The 24,223-nt window shown below is 44.6% G+C and overlaps 1 protein-coding gene across 3 annotated transcripts in view; it reads left to right on the forward strand.

Moving 5' to 3' along the window:
• Window positions 1-393: 393 nt before the first annotated feature.
• LOC147424525 (caltractin-like) overlaps window positions 394-24,223 on the forward strand; it is a 107,941-nt gene continuing 84,111 nt past the window's right edge. The window contains exons 1-2 of one of the 3 annotated variants that reach the window (XM_086499726.1): window positions 394-538; window positions 1,058-1,184. In XM_086499726.1, coding sequence (XP_086355852.1) covers window positions 1,058-1,184 — 127 coding nt within the window. In that variant the 5' untranslated portion in view covers window positions 394-538. Of the gene's footprint in view, window positions 870-1,057; window positions 1,185-24,223 lie in introns of all 3 variants that reach the window. The other 2 variants (XM_086499724.1, XM_086499725.1) reach the window with 2 other exon arrangements.

Raw genomic sequence — 24,223 nt, forward strand, 5'->3', positions numbered from 1 at the left:
ACCATCGACACTCGATATCTTTCCAAATCCCTACAGGCACCTACATAGAGAGGCTGAGAGCAAGAGTCACACCCGTAGTGCTCGCACCACCCCTCTCGAGTTTGGTTCGTTCAAAATTTTGGGTGAGCATTGAGTCGCCCAATTCCCATTAGGTTAAGTTAGAACTTAGCAATGGCCGGCCCATTTCCCATTAGAATTTAGAAAATTACTAGATTATGAATGGCTTAACCACACACCCAGATCCCCCTCATCTACTTTTAATTCCTGTCAATATGTAAAATGCGAATGTGAATGCAAATGTCTCCACTCCTATCTTTGGTGGGCCTTGACCTCAGTTCAAGTCCAAGAAAAAGGCTGTCCTAAGGGTTGCCCTTCTAATGACAGAAGAGTGGGATTAGCATCCTTCCACGAAGATGGGCATATTTTGCCTTCTCCCTTCAAAACACCATTGTTGTCTCAAAGTGGCCTTCATTCCAAGGGCTCGAGAGTCAAAGAAGGGAAGAAGGGCGTCAAATCCTAACACTGTGTAACGACGTCGGTCCGTCACTCCGACTCGTAACTATATTTCAAATGAGGTTTTGGGGTTTGAATTAACTAGGCGCGCCGTCATGACATTTTCAAAGATCTGAGAAGCCGCTTGGGGTTGACTTTTAGATGATGAAATTTAGTCTCATGCATCTCATCCATCTGCAGCAGTTTGAACTTTGTAATTGTCTCAAAGAAGTGCACTATTCGTGCAGGTTCCAGCCATGGTACTTCGCCTGTCTGGTCTCTCTTTAGTGTGTGTGAGTGTGTGTGTGTGTGTGAGAGAGAGAGAGAGAGAGACTTGAACCATTGAAGAACGCGTAATGGTCAGAAATTGCCAAACTGTAATCACACTCACTCACTCTCTCTCTCTCTCTCTCTCTCTCACACACACACACACACACACACACACACACACACACACATGTGAACGCATGCGCGCGCGCACACACACCCACCTCACAAGAAGCATGCATGGAGGCACACATCACCCACTTGGCTTTTGTCTAATGCCTGTCCAATTACTGAGCAGATGTCGTCATCAACCTCAGTGTCAGCCCGTTTGAATGGCAAATCGGCATCAATAAAAGTGCTGCCCACAGACGAACAACGACAAGAAATTAGAGAAATATTCGACCTTTTTGACGTGGATAACTCTGGTATGTGTGCACTGAACATTTCCTTCATGTTAGGACTCTGAGGTTGCTTTTTGTATCGATAATTTATTGTAAGTTGAATCGGATGCAATCGCGTGTGTGTGTGTGTGTGTATATATATATATATATATATATATATTTTTTTTTTTTTCCTGTGAAAACATCCTTCTGTTAGTTTTTTGAAACTGCCCACAGGGTTAGAGCTCCCCTACCAAGAGGGTACATGATACCAGATGCAATCATATCAAGCACAATGATCAAGCAGGAATCATCATTTGGATTGTTTGTTCCTTCGTGTAAAGTTAGTCTGAATGGAAGGTAGGGATCTTGAAGGCCAGCAAGCTGGTTACAAATTTCCTCAAAATGGACTAGATCTCTTCTAGAAGGGGCTGTGAAAGGGATGAAAGTAAAGGAATAAGCGTGTTTCAGATAACAGATGAAGGTTTGAAATTTGACGGGTTGAGAATTAATTTCATTTTCGAGCGTCCGTGGCGGGTGGAACTTTCCAGTCAATTGACATTTTTGTTCACAGACTGTGTCCTGGACAACATTATCAGCAATTGTATGAGATGGTAATATCTTGGAATCTGAGTTTTGTGTTTCAGCCTCTTCATCATGGCGGCTCGTCTTACAGTCAAGCCCGAGGACATGGGACCACAAATGGATGCAATGCTTGCCCTAGCGGCATGAAGTTGCTGTAGCGCCTCTCATTGGCAAGCTCCGCTTGCCATGTTAGGGTTATGTAGGGCATGAGGACTTCCATATGATGCCACTTGAGGGGTTTGATGTGCTTTCAGGGATGCCTTCAAATCACAAGGATGGTTTAGTGACTTGAGTCAAAGGCTAGGAAGCTTCAATTAAAGACTACTTAAGGCAAAGATGTGGGGATAGATGTAAAGTTAAAGGGCGATTTAGTCCCTCTTGTATTGGCTTCGGTTATTTCCAAATTAATGAAATCGAGTCTTTTTGCTGATTCGATCTTTGTAAAACCTATGGATGAATCTGAGGATTCAAGTTTTTTAGAGTTAAGAGTCAAAGATTCAAAGTTTCCTTCAAGCTCATGCCGATTGTCCGAACCGACCACCTTATAGAGTGAGCTGATCTCACTAGGAAGAAATCATGAGCCAAATCAACAACCTTTTTGAGAGGCTTGATCCAACATAGTTCTTTGCCTTTTTGCTCACTAGTGCTACTTGTGTGATCGATGGGCTGTTAGAGATTACCAACTCAATGGTATTAGTCTTGTTGAAATGCTACATCTCTTAAAATAAGCCTTAGCAGGAAAAGTATTTGTTGTTGGTCGAGTTTGCTTACAACATTGTTCACACTCCGATGGGGAAGGCATCATTTGAGATTGTTGAGGGGAGCAAGAAGGTTCCGCTGATATTGTGCACCAAGGATAAGATATTCAGTCTCAAGAACGGCATAAGAAGGCAGCACACATGCATCGATGCGACCTATAATTAAAGGAAGATGATTAGGTACTTCTTAGGTTTGAGAAGGCACTCCTTAAAAAGAAAAAGGGTAAGAAGAGGCTTTTCCCAAAGCTAAGTATGCGATACTATGGGTGTTTGCAAGTTTTAGAACAGTGATGTATTTTTCAGTCTGAAGTCACCAGATACTTGGAAGATTCACAATGCATTTTATGTGAGTTTATTGAGACCTTTCAAAAGTGAAGTGCCATAGGACAAAGAGCCAGAGGTGCAACCAGAGGTAGGAGAAATTAAGGAGATTTTATACGTGAGCATGTATCATATAAGGAAAGGAAAGTGAAGGGAAAGCTTGTCCAGAAATACTTGGGCAAGTTTAAGAATATCTTGCTCTTGCAGGAAGATGATTAGGTGCTTCTTACGTTTGAGAAGGCATTCCTTAGAAAGAAGAAGGGTTTAGGAGAGGCTTTTTCCAAAACTAAGTAGGCGATACTATGGGTGCTTCTAGATTTCAGAAAAGATCAATGATGTATCCTTAGACTGAAGTTACCAGATACTTGGAAGATTAGCAATGCATTTCCAATGAGTTTATTGAGACCTTTCAAAATTGAAGGGCCATAGGAATCAGGGAGCCAAAGGAGCAACCAAAGGTAGGAGAAATTGAGGAGATTTTTATACTTGAGTAGGTTCGGGAATATCTTGCTCTTGATGTGAAGTGGATGGAGGAGGAACTCACAGATACTCCTCAGATACTAGAGCTTTACCTTGAGGCTTTTGGTTTAGCCCCAAATCAGCTAATTGAATCTAGTGCAATGTGTGCTGCACAAGAGAGGAGCCACTCCACTTGTTTGTCATAGATTGTCTATAATGAGTTAGAGTCAACCAGTTTGTGTTTTTGGGGGTGTTGGTAGGTTGATAGTACTCTGCCAAGCGGTGTCACAAAAATACGGAAGCGTAAACCGACTTTTAATTGTACTTCAAATACTCAAGAGAATTGGAGAGAGAGAGGAAAAGCTTGACACTTCATTGGGTACCAGAAGATGGGTTGGTCCCCCCCCATAAAGAGAATATCTTTATTACTAAGGGAGAATCTTTACAAGCACAAGAACGGGGCAATAGCCCGTCCTCTATTCTTTCTTTCTGCTTCTGACTGAGAGAGTGCGAACGCTACTCTCTGAAAACTGAGAGGATCTTCCCTCTGCTATGAGATTTTGGGAAGCTCTCAAAAACAAGAGTCTATCTTCCACAAAACTCAACGGAAGCTCTCGAAAATGAGAGTCTATCTTCCGCTAACTGAGTCCCTTTATGCATAATTATTCCTGCAAAAAACACAAGGGAGAAACACGCAAAATGCATGCACACATGCTTGCTGTAATTTTCTGCACATAACCTGAAAATGTTACCTGAGCACCTTCCAGAGCCGAAAAAGAGACCTTTTCCGTGATGGAATTGCACGAAACTTGGTGTACGTGTAGTGTAGGTAGAGAAGAACTAGATTCTATATGTATTTTGCTGAAATTCAACGTAAAGGAGGTGATTAAGGGCTGAAAACAGAGAATTTACAGCCACCACACTTTACGAAGAGAGTGCCTGTTGCAACTTCTCGCGATGAAACCTCACCAAAAGCTGGCTATGGCTATGAGAGCCCTTGTTCTAGACAATGGGAGCCCGAGGCCACCACATATGTCACAAGGGGCTGCTCTCAAGCTTCCATGGAGGGCTCCAATGCGTAGGGCATACTCACAATAGGGAGGGTAGGAGCACTGCCAACACTGAAAATGGAGGAGTAGGGCCTCCTAAATAGCCATCAGGGAGAGGGGGCGCTAGGAAGAGAGAGGGTGAGAGTGAGAGTAAGAGAGAGTTAGTTTGCATTGGTAAGTGTGCCACTTGGCACACTTACTTAATAACTTTAAAAACCCTTCAACTTTCACTTTTAAAAATCCTTGGGCTATTAATGAAATGTGCAAATTAACTCACAACTGCACACACAGATGCTACTAATGAAATTGTTAGCTGCTCCCCAGCGCAATGCTGTACCGACACTGCTCTGGCATCACCTATTCGCACTTGTCCGGTCATTTGGTCCGGCATAGACAATTTAAAAATACCTTAACTGACTTATCCTAAGGCCGTAAAATGATTCAGGCCTTAGGGTTATTATTCTAAGGATCCCATCTCATTCTTGTGCTTGCACTAGCGCGCGTAATTTTCTGAGCCTGAAATTTGAGGCTACTATCTACCCCTTCATTGAAGACCCGATTTGGGCTTCATGGTATTTTCTGCTAGGGTCTCCCTGAGGTGCACTGGCCCAAACTTGGGCGCACCGAAGGCCCCAGAACTGCTAAATCTATTCTGATGTGCACACAACTAATTAGATAGTTCTTTTCTCGTAAATAAATTAATTATTTACAAAGTCTGACTTAGTTACATCCCTCTTGGTTCTAAACAGTTGACCTCAACTGTAGAGCGTCAACATAACTGTGCAAGATGTCTGGGTAGTCCTTAAGATCGGACTCAGTCATCCACTTTGCATCTAAAGGAGTGTAATTCTTGAACTTGACTAAATACTTTCGATGTAGACTCCCCGACTTGAGTTGTCTCTCCGAGTGGTGGATTATCTGTTGAGGTTGAAGGATTTCCTCAGTCTCTTCGACTTCTGGAGGATCTTCTTGTACTGGTGCCACTGGAGGAGGTCCAACATATGGTCGGAGGAGACTGACATGAAAAGCATTATGGATGCGCCAGTGAGAAGGCAAATCCAATCTGAAAGTCACGTCATTGACTTTATCTGTAATTTTGAAAGGGCCGTAAAATCTATGGGAAAGTTTCCCTTTGCCGACCCGCTTTTTCAATCTAGCTTTCTCAAACCGAAGCAGGACATATTGTTCTTTTTCAAGATTGAGATTCCTTCTGTGCTTGTCTGCTTTTCTCTTCTGTTGCTCTTGAGTACGAAGAATCGCTTGCTTTACTTGTTGATGGGCAATATCAATATTGCGCACAAATTCATCTGCGGCGAAGATGTTTTCTTTGGTCACCATAATAGGAAGTAAGAGTAAGTAAGAGTGGCTTCCCATAAATAATTTCGAAGGGAGCTTTACCAGTTGAGGAATGTATGGTATTATTATACGCAAACTCAACGATTGGTAAGTACTGTTCCCATTCGGATTGTCGTTCCGAAACATAGCACTTGAGGAGATCTAAAAGAGTGGCATTAGCGATTTCGCTTTGACCATCTGTTTGAGGATAATAAGCTGATGAAAAGTCAAGCTTAGTTCCCAAGTTTTCAAACAATGCCTGCCAAAATAGACTAGTCATGCGGGGATCTCTATCGCTGACAATAGTCTTTGGCAATCCATGGTGTTTAAAAATCTGAGCTAGAAATATTCTAGCCATGTGATCAGCTTTGATCGTCTTCTTTACTGGAAGAAAATGTTCTTGCTTACTGAATCTGTCTACTATAGTCCAGATTGCATCATTTCCATTCTTGGATTGAGGAAGATCCGTAATAAAATCCATGGCAATACTTTCCCATGGCGTGTTAGGCACAGGGAGCGACTGAAGCTTTCCATAAACTTTATGTCTGTCATATTTTACTTTTTGGCAGACTAAACACTCTCGTACATGTTTTTCAATGTCCGCACGGAGTGTTGGCCAAAAGAAATACCTTTCGAGGGCACTAGTGGTGGAAGCAATTCCCCGATGCCCGGCATAAGGGGAATTATGGGCTTCATCCATCACCTTCTGTCGTAAGGGCTGAGCTATGCATATTGCTTGTTGACGATAGAGCGCATTATCCCTAATGGAATAAGGTGGCTTTGAGTGACCAGCTTGAAGATCTGCCCAAATTGTGGTGAAGTCTGGATCTTGAGGATACATCTCGCTGAGAGATTCTAGTTCCTCATGATAAATTGCTGTTAGTGCATTGATCTTTGGACGCCTGGAGAGAGCATCTGCGACTGCATTCTTCGTTCCAAAAGTATGTAAAATCTGAAAATGGAACATTGAAAGAAAGTTGGCCCATCTCATCTGCTTTTCTGATAACTTTCTCTGTGTGAGAAAGTAGCGAAGACTTTGATGATCTGTCTTGATAATAAAATCAGCTCCTAATAGATAGTGTTTCCAAATGAAAAGAGCATGAATTATTGCCATTAGCTCTTTCTCGTATATGGAGACATGCAACTCTGCATCTTTAAGGCGCCGACTTTCATAGGCTATCGTGTGACCCTCTTGGTTCAAAACTGCTCCTACACAATCTCCAGATGCATCGCAGTATACCTCGAAAGGTTTGCGAAGATCAGGGACGGTGAGAACAGGTCCGTGACTGAGTAGATACTTAAGCTTTTCGAAAGCTTGTTTTTGTCCAGACCCCCAATGGAATGGAATCCGCTTCTTTGTCAGGTCATGGAGGGGACCTGCTATCGCGGCAAAAGCTCGAATGAAACGCCGATAATAGGAACAGAGGCCAAGGAAACTTCGTACATCATGTACTGTAGTTGGCGTAGGCCATTCTACAACTGCTTGAATCTTATCAGGGTCCATTCTCACCTGATTGTGAGATACTATATGGCCCAAATAGTGGATTTCTTTTAGAAAGAACTCACTCTTCTTAGCATTCACAAATAATTTGTGTTTGCGTAATTCTTCAAACACTAAGGCGAGATGCTTATAGTGTTCGTCTTCCGTCTCTGAGAAGATTAAGACGTCATCAAAGAAAACACCAGTGAAGCTTCTATATGAGTGGAAGATTCTATCCATCATTCTGTTGAATGTGGCTGGTGCATTAGTGAGTCCAAAAGGCATCACTAAGAATTCATACAATCCGAAGGTTGTTCTAAATGAAGTCTTATGCACATCCTGAGGAGCTATGCGGATTTGATGATAACCGCTCTTCAAGTCTATACGACTAAAAACACTTGCTCCTTGTAACTTGTCAAGAATGTCGTCAATCCGAGGGATTGGAAATCGATTCTTGATTGTGATCTTGTTTAGAGATCTATAATCTATGCACATGCGGAATGTGCCATCCTTTTTCTGTACTAGCAAGACAGGTGAACAATATGGAGAAGTACTAGGCCTTATTAAGCCCTTCTCCAAAAGTTCGTTAACCTGCTTGAGAATTTCCTCTTGCTGCATTAGACTAACTCGATAAGGGGGCTGATTTGGAGGAGAACTTCCTGGGATCAAATCAATTGTATGATCCTCATGTCGCGAAGGTGGGAGTTCATTTGGAAGTTCATCTGCAAAGCAATCTTTATAACTTTCTAATAACTTAAGTCTTTTATGCTCTAAAGAGGAAGAAAGTTGTGAAACAGACACATCTCTCTCTCTTGCAAAAATCAAGTACGTTGAAACACACTTTTTCATTTCTTTATTGATGGCAATGTGATTGGCGATAGGAATACGCCAATCACCTACATCTGCAAGTACAAGATACTCCTTTCCTTTATGAGCAAAGGATAAGGTTTTCTGAACATAGTCCGGAATGGGATGCATCTTGTAGTGCCAAGGCATTCCCAAGATAAGATCGCATCCTTCAAGTGAAGCTAGTAAGAAAGACTCTTGATCCTTGTAGTCGTCGACCTTTAGATTCAACTTCCCTATGATTGGAGTAGAGTTTGAGTTCTGCCCTTTGAAAGCAGATTGTGCTTGAATAGAAACTCCAAAACGATTGGGCTGTAAGTTCAGGTCATCAGCTAGCTTGGTAGAGATGAAGTTGTCTGTACTGCCAGGGTCAAACAAAATAAGAGCCCGTTGGTTGTTGATGCTACCCCATGCTTTAAGAAGAGCTCTTTCTTTTCTATCCTTGGTTGTATTTCCCTGTACATCTGGGACTGCATTGGAAGAGGGTGGTTGTGGAGGTTTGGTAGGACAGTCACCCTTCATATGACCAACTTGTCCACACTTGAAGCATCTTCCTTCACTAATGTAAGTTCGCAACTCAGCAGGAGAGAGATATCTCCCTTTCTTGGGCTGATTTGGCTTTGCTTCTGCTTCGGAGGCGGTTCTTTTCTTCTTTTGAGAAAAAGAAGTAGAGGTAGGCTGCTCATGGAGAGCCACTTGGCATGGTAAGTGCTTTGCTCCATCTTCCTGGGAGTACCCTTGTCATGTATTCCATCAGCTATGCGGGCTGATTCCATAAGTATCTGCAAGTTACCTCGAGGGTAAAGCTTCATAGCCTTTTGCAAGGTTTCATGCAATCCTGCTTCAAACTTGCGCATCTTTTCCGAATCGTCAATTTTCTTGAATGGAGTGACTTTCAAGAGAACATCCCAAAACCTATCCACATAGCATGGAACAGTTTCGTTCTCCGACTGTGAAAGTCGATCCCATTCTTTCTTTACCTCTTCCTCATAGTCTGGAGGAAGGAACTGTGCGTAGAACTCCTTCTTGAAAGCAGTCCAATCTTGGGGTTTGCGATCTTCCAGGATAAGGGTTAACCACCAACTGCTGGCGGTGCCTTTCAGGTACAAACTGACATGGCGAAGCTTGGATCTTTCTTTAAAATTCCCTTCAGCAAATGCAACTTCGAATTGGCGGATGAAAGCCAACGCTTTGTCATTATCACGCCGCCCATTGTAGGTGTCGAATTTCACATCTTTGTCTCCCGACTTGAATGTTTTCTGCTTGTGGTGCTTCTTCTTATGATGCTCCTTCTTTCTATGCTTAGACTCCTTATGGACAGGAGTCTTTTCCCTTGAATACACTTCTTGCTGCGACGGATCTTCCAGGAACATGTCTTCCGGAGCAACTATGTCATCCAGATCCTTCATGACAGAGAACTGAGGGGAATCAGGGGGATCCTGCTCTTGAACCTTTGGGTTAAACCGCACATGACGTTCTGGAGGTTTCCTGTGCCTCTCGTGCGTGCGGGAGGTTCCAATCAAAGGATCTTTCCTTGGTTCCGGCGCCTTTGGGTTCTACGGGATTTCTCCCGACCCCATTGGCATTTTCTCCTTCCCTTTCTCAAGAGTATGGAGAATCTTTTGGACTTCTGGATGGGAGAGAGCTTTTTGCAACTCTTCCACCTGCTGTTGAAGGAGAGAGAACTCTATCTCGCGTCCTCCCATTTCTGCAGTCTGACAAGAGTCGTCAATCCCTTAAGGAAGAGAGAGATCACCTTGCTCTGATACCACTGTCACAAAAATATGGAAGCGTAAACTGACTTTTAATTGTACTTCAAATACTCAAGAGAATTGGAGAGAGAGAGGAAAAGCTTGACACTTCATTGGGGACCAGAAGATTTTTTGGTCCCCCCATAAAGAGAATATCTTTATTACTAAGGAAGAATCTTTACAAGCACAAGAACGGGGCAATAGCCCGTCCTCTATTCTTTCTTTCTGCTTCTGACTGAGAGAGTGCGAACGCTACTCTCTGAATACTGAGAGGATCTTCCCTCTGCTATGAGATTTTGGGAAGCTCTCAAAAACAAGAGTCTATCTTCCACAAAACTCAACGGAAGCTCTCGAAAATGAGAGTCTACCTTCCGCTAACTGAGTCTCTTTATGCATACTTATTCCTGCAACAAAAACAAGGGAGAAACACGCAAAATGCACGCACACATGCTTGCTGTAATTTTCTGCACATCACCTAAAAATGTTACCTGAGCACCTTCCAGAGCCGAAAAAGAGACCTTTTCCGTGATGGAATTGCACGAAACTTGGTGTACGCGTAGTGTAGGTAGAGAAGAACTAGATTCTATATGTATTTTGCTGAAATTCAACGTAAAGGAGGTGATTAAGGGTTGAAAACAGAGAATTTACAGCCACCACACTCTACGAAGAGAGTGCCTGTTGCAACTTCTCGCGATGAAACCTCACCAAAAGCTGGCTATGGCTATGAGAGCCCTTGTTCTAGACAATGGGAGCACGAGGCCACCACATATGTCACAAGGGGCTGCTCTCAAGCTTCCATGGAGGGCTCCAATGCGTAGGGCATACTCACAATAGGGGGGTAGGAGCACTGCCAACACTGAAAGTGGGGGAGTAGGGCCTCCTAAATAGCCATTAGGGAGAGGGGGCGCTAGGAAGAGAGAGAGGGTGAGAGTGAGAGTGAGAGAGAGTTAGTTTGCATTGGTAAGTGTGCCACTTGGCACACTTAATAACTTTAAAAACCCTTCAACTTTCACTTTTAAAAATCCTTGGGCTATGAATGAAATGTGCAAATTAACTCACAACTGCACACAGATGCTACTAATGAAATTGTTAGCTGCTCCCCAGCGCAATGCCGTACCGACATTGCTCTGGCATTACCTGTTCGTACTTGTTCGATCATTTGGTCCGGCATAGACAATTTAAAAATACCTTAACTGACTTATCCTAAGGTCGTAAAATGATTCAGGCCTTAGGGTTATTATTCTAAGGACCCCATCTCATTCTTGTGCTTGCACTAGTGCGCGTAATTTTCTGAGCCTGAAATCTGAGGCTACTATCTACCCCTTCATTGAAGACTCGATTTGGGCTTCAGGGTATTTTCTGCTAGGGTCTCCCTGAGGTGCACTGGCCCAAACTTGGGCGCACCTGAGGCCCCAGAACTGCTAAATCTATTCTGATGTGCACACAACTAATTAGATAATTCTTTTCTCGTAAATAAATTAGTTATTTACAAAGTCTGACTTAGTTACAAGAAGCTTTATATGATATGTACATAGATTGGTTTGCATAATATGGAAATGCTATGGTTGGAATTTTTGGCCTACCCAAAGGGCAAAGGCTATAGTGATGCCTTCTCTTTTTTCTGACTAAAATAGAAAAAAGGCTGAGTTGTATTTTCAAGCATTTTTTGATAGGGCAAAAATGCTGATTGGTTGAAATGAGATACTGGGCACTCATTTAAATGAAGAGTGTAAATCTAATGATGGCATGTCTTGAGTTTTAAAATATGAAATGAATGCTCATCTACCAAGGAAAAGATTTTGGGTGCCTGTGAAAGAATGAAACGTAGCGTTAGAGGTTAAATGATAAATACTTAGCATGGGTGGAACTTCCACAAATCCCAAGAGCCATTTTGAGACTAGGCATGTGGAAGGCCATAGGGTTGCCGAGGCCGTTGGATTCACGGCCGGATAAGCGCCACGTGGCAAGGGTTTGCTTTCCAAACTTTTGTGAGTCCTTTTTGCCCTGCTCTCGACAGAGAAGGTTGCGCATTACAGGTTTCGTTGTTTGCTCTTGGCGGTGATTGCAGTCGAGGTTTGAGTGGCTGCAGTCCTACGACACGGCCTGATTAGATTGCACTGCATCTAATACCGTCTTGTTGTCTTCAAAACTCTCCCAACTCTCCCCGTCCATATCAAATTGCAAGTGATTCAAGTACAGATGTTGGAGAGTCATTGCAAATGAAACAGGATGCGTCAATGCTTATAGGCAAAATTCGATGGAGCTATGCTGCTTCTGTGTCCATAGATTTTCTAGAGTATAGAAAGCGCAATGCACATGATTTTGGTAGGTCCAATGGCAACCTTACTAGCTACAATTTTCATTCCATCATGCAGTGTTCAAAGGTTGTTGGTGCACTCACAGGTAGTGGAAGTTGAGCTGCTTTATAATCGGTCCTAGTACTTTGAATTGGACCAGCACTCATATTTGACTTGGACATGAACCATTCAAAGAAATGATCAGGATGTTTTCCTGAATGTTGGGATTGTGCGTCGTAGAAGGGAGTCTCGAGTGGCACAGGAGCAGGCTTATATTTGTATCAACATCTACTTGAGACGAGCGCTCTAGAAACGACAATGTGCTTTGCAAACTTTAGTGCGCTGCTTCTGGAAGAGGAGGTGATGCAGTCCTGCGCTTCTAACTCTTATGGCGGGTGTGCTTTGCAAACTTGAGCGCACTGCTTCTGGCAAAGGAAGCGATGCATGGAGGTCATCTTCTTGTGGCTGCAGGTCTTGCGGCGGCCTTTTGAGGCTTACGGTGCATCATGTCATGCTGGGAGCAGAAAGCTGTGGTTTGACCAATCATGCTAGGTTCATCCTCAGTTTTGGTGGCTGACACGCAAGGTCTTTGGAAGGCAACCGAAATGTACTGCACTATCTTGTTTTGAGGCTTCTCTGTAAGCTCCGGCATAGATGCCTCCACATGGTTCTTGTATCTTATATAGAAGGCACGAATAAGGTATATTGTAATGTGTAAAATGCACTGTCTAGCTTCAAGATCTCCCCGATAAGTTGTCTTGTGCAAGCCCTTGTCTCAATTGGTTATAATCTTGCTAAGGTGTTGAATGAAACATTTTGTGTGCTTCTTCTGTAAATGTGCCAGCAAGTCATCTTTGCAAGTCATCTTTCTTTTAGCCAATGAGATTTGAGGTGTTGTTGTGTGGTGAAAGATCGTCTCTGTGGTCTACAATTGCTCTTGAGAATGCTTGTCGTCAGCAAATGAACTTTGAACTTTGAGGTGTTGTTGTGTGGTGAAAGATCGTTTCTGTGGTCTACAATTGCTCTTGAGAATGCTTGTCGTTAGCAAGCCGTAAAAGGTCAGATTTGAAGTGCCTCTTGACAACATAAAGTTGAATGCTGCAGAAGCTGATGTAGTTTCATCTCAGAGCTTGGCAGTTTGTTGGGAGCTCCTCTATCATCATGGCATCTTGTGGTGGTGGTGATGCTGGCGAGGGTAGTGCAAGTAACGGCTCGCCCTCGATTGACGGGTGCAATTATCGCTTTCTGTTCGTGTCGGGAGAGTGTCGTGTTGGCTTGTTGCGTTATGGCTCTGTGCCTTTGAGTGGGCATGCTTTGCTTGTAGTTGTGGGCAATGTCTTTTGCTCAGCTGATCCTATTTTCGCCATCCAATGCCTCCACTTCAAGCCTGCCAACTCACGGAGCCCAGTGAAGCATATAATATTGTGTGTCCAAGTCCACCAGGTTGCATGATTGATGCAAATTGGTTCTGCTAGTCGATCATCATTTGCCTTGCATATTTTGGTTGCCGCCTGGGCGTGAAGTGTGCATGATTTGTCATGGGGCCCACTGATTCTCGTCGATGCTTGTTGCTGATGTGTTTTGGTCGTGTTTCCACTGCCTTGCTCCCACAACAGCCAGTCAGCCTGTCCCCTCGGGTTTTGCTCGTTGGGAATCTCAGCCTGGCCTCCCAAAGCGATGCTAGATGCCATGCCCCATGCTTCCGAGCGTTTTGCTTGCACGGCCTGGTTGTCCTTGGCGTTGGTGAGTTTGTTGTGTGCTGGTCATTTCTATGTTGTCTTTGGCTTGCTCAGCTGGTGAATGTTTTGCTTGAGTCGTGGCTTCATCTTCTTGTTCTCTTGCAGAACTGTGCAAACTCGATGAGCCTCCTCCTCGCCCTGCAAACAAGCGTGCAGCGTACCCGGCATTAGAGAGTTCTTCTGAGTTGCTGAGTTGCCCCCAAGCCCGAACTCCGGGCAAGGCGTAGTCGAGAAGAGGTGTAGGCGTTCCCTGTTTGAGGAAAGCCCTGCTAGCCATTCTACTGCTAGTGCAGGTATGGCCAGCATACATGTGCTCTTTGTGGGGCAAACTTGACGAGTCTATGTTGTGGTCTGTTGCAGTGCGCTCTTCAACGTGCAACTGAACTAAGATCGTTTTTTTTTTCCCACAGCAGATTTGCCACTAGAAGAGGAGTCCAACCGAGCACCACCTTTGACTTTCCAGCAGCTTGGCTCCCCAGCTCGTGGGTCAAGCACAGCTCAAGCCTCATTGCCTGCAGTCAGCCAACCCTTAAGTGCTCGCAATCCCTCCCTGATGGTTGCAAGCTGTCTAACAAAGGGAAATCCTTGATAATCAATGAAGCCTTGTTGTTGTTCGTGATCGCCGATATAGATGAGAGAAGCAAATCTTTCTCCATAGAGGGGAAAATCTTGAATCTGTATGGCACATTCCGTTACATCTTCCTTCGGCAAAAGGAAAATTCTCATTACTTCAAATTCGACATCGTGGCCGTCGTTTCCACTGACACGATCACAATTGTCATTGTAGACCCTTTCATTGAGACCTACACTGAGGAGCTCAAGGTTGCCTGTCAGGATTGATTCTCTGCTTGTGAGGGCTAAAAACCATAGTGATGGTGGCTCGGATTTATTTTCCTTGCATGTCGATGCATCGACAACCATTCGAGCTTGTTATTCATTCCCTATATCTTTGTCTGCTACATCTCTGTGGGCAATTGCTCGACACCGCCCCTTCTCGGGAGCGCAAATGAGAGAAGACGGTTAACCTTGAAGGCTTGCCAACAACATTCAGAAGGGGGGTATTGCGGTTGAGTAGGGGTTTGGTAATGCGAGCTTTGAAGAGGAGTCCACACTGCAGAGGGGTTGGGAGATGAGCTCCGGGAGTTGAAGGTGAGCAAAATCGATAGGCTTGAAGGCCATATTGTAGGAGAATGTGGCGTTGGAGAGGCGAAGCAAAAGGATCTTGAGATCCGGACCGTTTGGGGCTGTAAAGGGTTTCCATGAGAGAGTCTAAGCACAAGTACTGATATGGCCGGATGGTCGAAGCTCCCATAACGCAAAATGAAGGGTTGTCCATTGTGATTGCCGACGAATACGACGTCTTGTGCTGGCTGGAATTTCTTGTTTTTGCCTTGTCCAATGCGGCTCAACCACCTCCACTGTCTAATGTAGCCATAACCCTCTATATGCATCCTTGTGTGTTGATCGGATTCAACATTGCTAATTCACTCCTCCCCCTTGTCTATTGTTGGTCGTCGCCATCTGTTGCTCCAACTCAGCTTGTAGGGTATCTACCTCTAGTGGGTAAGGTTCACAAGTCCTTGCTCAATTCCGATCTTGCATTGGAAGAAAATTTGTACAAATTTACAAGCACTTCAGTATTGAATCATGGCAAGGCTTTAAACTTGGACTTAAAATTGAGTCCCATTGGACGCATTTGGGCATATGGCATATAGTGCAAAGGTTTGCATTGAATGAAGTCTAGTCTGGTTGTATGCACTGCAAATTTGGCTATGTCTTACAATTTTTGTAGTGCTCTATGTCTTGCACCAATCCAACGAGACACAACCCTTAGAAATTGAGAATTATTGCACTTGTTTAAATTGCAATAGTGATATTTACCTTCCACTACTCCTCTCGAAAGGCAGGCCTTGTGATTTTATCACTTGTTTAAAACATATTGATTCATGTACGTTTGTAAAAATATGTAAGTTTGAGTATAGGTGTAGTGCAATATTTTTTTGATTCATCGCAGTACTTTTTTGATTCACTTGTGAGGTGATATGAATCTTGAGTAACGAGATAGTTAGGGCATGCGGCACTACGGCTAGGGGCCGTGTACCGTGGGAACCGCCTCTTGGAGCATGGATAGGGGCCAAGAAGGCCATGTGTCAATTAATAAGGAGTTTACCCATACAGGTTGGCGGTGGCCTCATGGGTCATGAAAAGGGAGAGGTGTAGCCGTAGGTGTGTGTGTTCTGTTGTGCTATTCTACATTGGTATCAGGGCCATAGCCACATGCAAGGCCGATTCCAGAGCTGCAGTCTCTTTCTCTTGCTCTCACCATAACGGCCAATTGCCTGCAGGCGGCTTCTCTCTGTAACAAACTTGGACACCCCAAATCAAGATTCTACCGCGACACAGCAGAGATTCACTTTAAAAAGTTACAGAAGACGACACGGCCCACCGTAGTTCCGTGCTAAGAGGTATTGGCCCCAAAGACTAGCGCCCCTTTCGGTATTTCTTTTTATATTAATCTTTGAGCAAAGTACAACTCCCGCGGGTGCTCGCTCTCAGACTTTGCGTCGAGATGCTCTGCAGAGTGAGCCCCCTTGGGTTCATTATAAAGGTTACAAGGGATGCTAAAAGCAGAGCCCCAAAAGCTTCAAACTCAAAAGCAATAGTTCCCAAAAGCAACTGTTTCAAAAATCTGTAGTAAAGGCAGTCAAAATCAGCCAACGTAATTACCGGAAATCCATACGCTGTCACATCAGCATGTCAACGGAAATTGCGGAGCTCCGTACGGCCTGCCACGTCAGCCTGTCGGTGCATTACCCGTTGACCTGCCACATCAGCAGTGTGTGTCCGGGGGCCTGCTGCCTTATGCACGAGAGAAGAGAGCAAAAAGAGACCGCAAAGGAGAAAAACGAGATTTGGAAGTGTACTTCTGTTGTACACTCAAGTTTTAAGACGTCCTTTATATGTTTTAGTTTAGGGTGCAATCTTTACACATTGTGTCTGGCTATCTAATGGTCAAACACACAAATAATGAATAAATGAGCCTATACAGTAGTCTAGACTATGGGGTATAATGCAGGGGAGCCAGTAGGCCTTTATCCTCAATACTCTGGGTGTCTGCAGAGAAGTATACCACAATGTGTGTACAACTTGTTGCATCAGGTGGCATCACAGAGAACTTCACTAGTGGCATAGGGTCTATATCAAGTTTGTCACTCCTAAGCTTGTATGGTGAGAGAACTCAAGAGCTGTACATTGGGCCAATCCAATAGTGTATGCATATTCCACTCTGTGTGATCCCTGCCACATAGTCGAAAAGAGAAACCCACCGTTGTGTCCAAGGCATCTGTGCCTCTTGCCACCAGGAAGAAAACATGTACTCTGAAGCAAACTGCCTTAAGTTCAGGAGATGGGTCGCCAAGAAAGCGTGTAAAGTCGTAGTCGAAAAAAATCCTACCGTTGGCGAATGTCAAAACTAGTCAGCCCTTACGGGACTGACTCAATAGGGGAAGCCTGCACCAAAAGTGGCGTCCTCAGGTAGGGTTGTCCCTCTTGAGCGAGTCGGTTTATGGAAAAAGCACTGCAAGAGATCTTCGAGCTACAAAGGAGTGTCCTGTCCCGTGAGCCGGTGGTGGGGTATGAGACGACGGGCCAGGAGACGAGGCTGCGGGCCCATCAAGGGAGACAGAAGGGGCGAGAGGAAAGGGTGGAGGAGGGGGAGACGGAGGTGGGGTAGTGGAGTTGGCGGGCGGAGGGGGATCTCACGATGTTGATGCTGAGGTGGAAGGAGTCTCCTCAGGGGCATCCTGTAGTAGAAGATTGGTTCCTTGTAGGAACCCAATGCTACTGGCCAGTTGCAGGTTGGCCACCAGGTTGCGTGTGTGGCGTGCCTGTCCCATCAGGGGGAGATGGAGGTGGGGTGTAACAGACTTGGACACTCCAAGTCAAGAATCAACCACGACAGCACCAAATAACCACTTCAAAACAATTCACAGATCACAATAGATTTGCACTGGCCCAGCGGAGTTCCGTGCCTAGAGATATTGGCCCCAAAGACTGGCGCCCCTTTCGGTATTTCTTTTTATATTAATCAGTTCAAAGTACAAGAGAGTGGGTCGGGATTCACTCTCAGACACTGCGTCCAGATGCTCTGAGAAGTGAGGCCCTCACCACTAATTTAAAGGTTACAAGGGATGCCCAAAAATAGAGCCCCAAAAGCTTCAAATCAAAAGCAATTGCTCTCTCTCTCACAGAGAGTCAAAACTTGAAAGCAAAAGCATTCTCTCTTTCTTTCTCATTGCGTAGAGAAAAAGCAAAATTTGCGTCGCTCATCATTTTAAAAAATAAAAAATAAAAATAAATAAATAAATAAATAAATAAATAAATAAATAAATAAATAAATAAATAAATAAATAAATAAATAAATAAATATATTTCAGCCTCCGCGATTTTCGAAAATTAGGGTTTACAAGAATTTTAGGGTTTCTGGCAGAAATTAGGGTTTTTGCTATCCGCCACGTCATCACTTTATGACATACCCCCCTCTTGAAAGCATTGTAATCGACCGCGATTACGCGTGCAAAACCGACAAAAGCCATAAACCGTCTTAGCAAACACTGACTGTTAGTACCTACGTACTAGGAACACACATCTAGCACATGTACAAAATCGACAGTCACATCACACGACATCACAGGACATCTCATGACATTCAACATTCATTCGGATCTTAGACCATGGTTTATCGGCAATGTAGCTAGCAATCACATCTAGGTCCAATCGGGACCTCATCGATGTCCGATTGACTAACCCCTATTGCAACCATGTCTATTCGAGATCAATCAGACCAAAATGCTGCAGTCATTTTTTCTATCAGTTTCTGCACTCAAAAGAAGTCAAGAACAAATCAGTATCATTATCAGGAATTCCATTTCATAAAGTCATCCAGCAGAATACTGTCAGCTCTCAGTATCCTTGAAGCTCAAAGAGACATCAGTGACTTTAGTATCAAAATCAAGGCATCTGTTGACAAAGCAGCGGAGTAACTCCCCTCTTGTGCATCCCACTGCACGAGATCTTCGGCCAAGCTGAATTTCTGGGTTCCGTTTGGAGTAGACTATGCTAAACCAAAACATCGAGGTAAAGTTCCCAATCCGAGGAGTATCTGCTAGGTCCTCCTCCTCCATCCACTTCGCATCAAATGCAGGAAAGTTCTTGAACTTAACCAAGAACCGCCTTCGGACTTTACCTTTAGTCTTCGTATCCTTATGTGCCAAATCTGTTCAGGAACAAGGATCTCCTCGTTTTCTTCCACTTCGGGTTGCTCATCAGGCTCCCCATCATCAGACACATCACCCTTAACAGGTTTCAAGAGACTCACAATGCATTGTGAATCCTCCAAGTATCTGGCAGTTTCAATCGGAAGGAGACATCATTTATCTTTTAAGTAATCTGGAAAGGTCCGTAGTATCGCATACTAAGCTTTGGAAAAAGCCTCTCCTTTCCCTTTTTCTTTCTTAGGCATGCCTTCTCAAAACGTAAGAGCACCCAATCATCCTCCTTCAGTTTCAAGTCGCGACGATGGAGAGCCGCTGCCTTTTTCTGTCGTTCTTGAGACTTCTGCAAAGTCTTGCGAACCTTGGCAAAAGCCGTATCCAAATCTCGCGAATATTCATCTGCTTCAAATATCTAATCTTTCGTGCTCAAGAAGGATGGAACCTTTGCAGCACTTTTAACAATCTCAAATGGCGTCTTCACTGTCGAAGAGTGTTATCGTGTTATTGTAGGCAAATTCCACCAAAGGTAAGTTCTTTTCCCATTGAGTCTTCTGATCCGAGATACAAGACTTCAATAAATCTAAAACCACTGAATTGGCAATCTCAGATTGCCCGTCAGTCTGCAAGTGGAACGATGACGAGAACTGCAACTGCGTGCCAATGTTCTCCCAAATTGCCTTCCAAAACAAACTCACAAATCTGGGATCTCTGTCAGAGACAATCGTCTCAGACGTGCCATGTAATCGGAAAATCATCGTGATCATTCTGTGTTCTCGGGAGATCAAAAATGAAATCCATTTCAATATTTTCCCAGGGGTGGGTGGGTATGGGTAAAGGCTCTAACAATCCCTGTGCCTTATGCCTGTCAAACTTGACCTTTTAGCATTCTGCTCACAAACTCTTCCACATCCTTTTTGAGTCTCGGCCAAAAGAAGTATTGTCACCAGCGTGTGACTACTATCTATCCTTTTTGTTGATTTCTTTCTTATTATCTATTCACTTTCACTTTTTGGAAACACCCCTCGGGAAATCTAACTGCCCTGCATTGCATAGCTAGTGTGGAACTGTCCAGAGGGAGTCCAGGCCTGAGGGCAAGAGAGCACTAAGGTTGGACAAGGACTATGGTTAGCCAAGTGGGGTCATTGACTAGCCAAAGTGGAATCCTTTGCTACAGAGGCTACATTTCAGTTCTGGATGTGGCCGCAGTGTACAAAGAGGGTCGGATGACCTAGAAAGATACAATGGCAGCATCTTCTAAAATTTAGGGAACTGCTATTTTGGGACCTGAAAATGTGTTGACGTCATTACCTCCGGAATGACAAAGGGAACATTTTCTTGCTCTGCTGCAAAGTCAACTGACGCACTAGTTGAGATATTTTTAGCCGGGAATGCCCAAAGTCGGAAAATGTGCCATGTGGCACTCTGTGAGCATTCTGCTACTCCTGGCCAGAGAGGGGGCGCCTAAAATGAGAGAGGAGGCTGATTTTCAGAATTTGTCACAGGTTAAGAGCTATGGAGTGCTTGCTTTCCCTCTTATGCACAATGCGGTGCTAGGAGTGATGCCCTGCACGCTACGCACTGCCCTCTCTCTCCCCTTTGGCAGTATGTTATGCCCCTCTAGTGGGCTCTTCATTTGACCAATGTACAGTTGTGTGGGTTCATGCGCGATTGCCGAGGCAAGAGCCTCTTGCACAGGTACTGGATTAGCTAGCGGCTAATCCCCCCCCGCAGGTACAGGTGAATTCGGAGAGGTTTCACGCCAGAAATCTCGTCCGATTCAAAGGGCAAGTAGCTCTACAGGTGCGGGAGCTCGAGGACTTGCTACGGATGCGACCGGCACGCGAAACGGAGCCCGAAACAGTAAATTACAGCCTGCTGTGTATTTTTGCAGGTTTAGGGTTTTGGCCCTAAACGGACCCTAATACCCCCAGGAGGTTCGGGGACGCAAGGGGACTGCTGTACAGGCGATCTGGCGCATTTTCAGGGCTGAAAACAGAGAATTCAGCGTGCTGCAGATTCTCGCCAGGTCTTGCAAAGTGCCCGTATGCGTCGGGGAAGTCACTCAATGCGTGGGAATACTGACTGTGAAGGGTCCTAGTACAGTTATGCTGCCGAAATCGGGCCGGAACAGTTGAAATTCAGCCAAGTTTGTGCGGGGCAGCTTGTAAGGATCCACAGCGTTTATTCCCTCTTTGGAACAATAAAGAAATACCGAAAGGGGCGCCTAAGTTAGGGGCCAATCTAGTGTCGGTCTTCTCATACAGGTGCATTCTAGCATCTGTATCCCATTCCCCTCTCTTGTGTCACTATAGCGCAGGTATAATAGACGACTAAAATGGGTGAAAGCTAAATCAAGGTTCGAAGTAAAGTCTACCGCCCTTTTTGGATTGAACAGGCCGGTTACAAGTATCTCTCGACCCCCTTCATGGTGGTAGCAATGCCGCGGTGACCCGTAAAAGGTGGACAGTGGCATTCAGTTATAACCTTTTCCCTCAACTGCTGTGTAACGCACAATATAGTCTTTCTCATCAAGTAGCCTTCCCGAAGGGAGTATCCAGCTACTGTCTCCCCATCCCGTATCCGTGTGAAAATATGTGCAAAATCTGTATCTATGGCATACTGATTGACCATATCCTCGAAGCTCCCATGACGTATTGCGGAAATAGCCAAAACCAACAGCTTTTGAGACAAAGCATCTGCCACCACATTCTTCTGTCCTTGCACATGGACAATCTGGAAGTGAAACTGTGACAAGATGTTCGCCCACCGCATCTGCTTTTCCAAAAGCTTCTTCTGTGGCAAGAAGTAGTGCAAACTCTGATGGTCTATAAAGACAGTAAAATCCGCTCCGAGTAGGTAATGCCGCCACTGAGTAAGAGCATGGATAACCACCAAAAGCTCTTTCTCATAAATCTGTGTTGTCATCTACGGCCTAGAGAACAATCGGCTCTCGTAAGCAATGACATGGCCTTCTTGCATCAAGACCGCACCCAGACTACGACCATAAGCATCACAAAATACTTCAAATGACTTCTGCAAGTTTGGCAAAGTCAAATCTGGTCCTGTAGTCAATTTCTCTTTCAATGTCTGAAAGGCAGTCACCTCTGTGGATCCCCACGAGAAAGGGACTCCTTTCTGTATCAAGATATGCAAAGGGGAAGCAACCTCTACAAACTTTCAAATGAACCGTCTGTAGTACGAACACAGTCCCAAGAAGCTTTCAACTTCATGGACATTCTTCAAATCGGGCCAGTCATGGGCAGTGTCTATCTTGGCCAGATCCATTTGCACTCTTGTTGCTGAGACAGTGTCCCCAAAAAAATGTATCTCTGAAGCATATGATCTCTGTGGTCTGCTTCATTCTTGGAGAAAACAATGATATCATCAAAGAAAGTGCCAACAAATAGCTTGTACTCTTGAAAAATCCTGTCCATCATCTGGTTAAATGTCGCAGGAGCATTGGTTGAGCCAAAAGGCATCACCAAAAACTCAAATAACCCAAAATTCATCCGAAAGGCTGTCTTGTAGACGTCTCCCGGCGCGATTCGGATATGATGATATCCACTCTTCAAGTCAATCCTGCTAAAGCACGAGGATCCCTCTAACCTGTCGAGTATATCATCGATCCTAGGAATCGAAAATGTGTTCTTGATGGTGATTTTGTTGAGAGCGCTATAATCGATGCACATTCTCCAAGATCCGTCTTTCTTCAAATCCAACAACAATGGAGAGCAATACGGTGAAGTACTATGCTGGACAAGACCCTTTTCCAAGAGGTCTTTCACTGGGTTCATAATATTTTCATTCTGTACTCGGCTCACACAGTAAGGTGGCTGGTTTGGTGGCGTGCTTCGAGGTATCAGATCAATGGTTTGATCTTCAGGCCCTCTGAAAAGCAATCAGCATGAGTGTGAAGAAAAATCTTGGCGTTCTTTTGATCAAGTCAAAACATATTCAACCTTTATCCATCGTTCAGTTCTCTCCCAAAAGAATGAGTAAGAAACTGAAGTTCATCAAGTACAATCTCTAAGCCCTTCATTTATCGAAGTCGCTTTCTCGGCCCGGTAGTCAACCACGGCTTAGTTCTTGTGGTACCAAGGGATCCTGAGTAGAACGTCACTCGCGTGCCCGGAACACCCCTGTCATTGCAAACGAAGTTTGCCAATGCTCGGTGTAATGGCAACATCCCATCCGGGTGCCAGTCGAACTACCTCCGCCTGTGGCGTCAGTCTGTCGGGCGTAATTTCAAATCGAGCCGCCAATTCCAAGTGAAAAGAAGTTGGCCTTGGCTCCTTCAAAAGAGCTTCTTGATCCTTCACTTTGCCCCAAAAGCAGCAAAGTTTGTACTTCCATTCATTAGATTCGGTGCAGGTCCCACGCCATGTGGTACCAGTTCTGCTTTTCTATCTGCCTTTTCTGCCACGTTCCTCAGCTGCTCTCGAACTCTCAGGCCTATCGTCGTCTTTATCATTCTGTTCTTTCTATGCCTTTTAGGGCACTTCGCGGAGATATGTCCATGTTCCCCGCAGCCAAAGCACTTCCCCTCTCTGATGAAGCGAGCTCTCTCCTCAGGAGTAAGCTTGGGTCGTGCATCCTTTTTCTCTGGGTTTCTCTTTTTCTTTCTACTTTCATTCCCAGAAGTCTGTTCGGCTCGTTGTGTCATGGCCTCATCTGTGGGGTAGGTCAGACTGCCAGAGTGAATGGCAAAGCCCCGTTTTGCATGACTTATCAACTCCTGAATAGAAGCTGATTTCTGTTCGAAGCAGTGATCTCGGATCTCTGTAGGTAGACCCAAGGTAAACCGCTCAATCTGTTCTCTGAACGAGATCTTCTTGAATGAAGAGGCGGGTAGAAAAGAGCTCCAGAATCTCTCGCAATAAGCATCCACTGTATCTCTCTTCGTCATCCGAAGATGGTTCCAAGCAGCTCGTATATCGCGTTCATACTCTCGAGTCAACCAAGAAGAAATAAAAAGCTTCTTAAATTTCAGCCAATTAACTGGCGCGGTCTTGTTTAAAAGAAGAGTGGACCACCAAGTACGAGCATTCCCCTTAAAGTAAGAGGCAGCTCTCCGAATCTTGGAGTGCTTTGAATAGCGTCCTCCCGCGAAAGCGATTTCAAAATGCTGTATGAAAGACAAAGCCTTCGAAGCAGCCGAGTATCTTGAAAAAGTATCAAACTTGATCGAGTG

The sequence above is a fragment of the Adiantum capillus-veneris genome, chromosome 25, assembly GCF_014529385.1.
Source record: "Adiantum capillus-veneris isolate H3 chromosome 25, ASM1452938v2, whole genome shotgun sequence".
Classification (NCBI taxonomy): Eukaryota; Viridiplantae; Streptophyta; class Polypodiopsida; order Polypodiales; family Pteridaceae; genus Adiantum; species Adiantum capillus-veneris.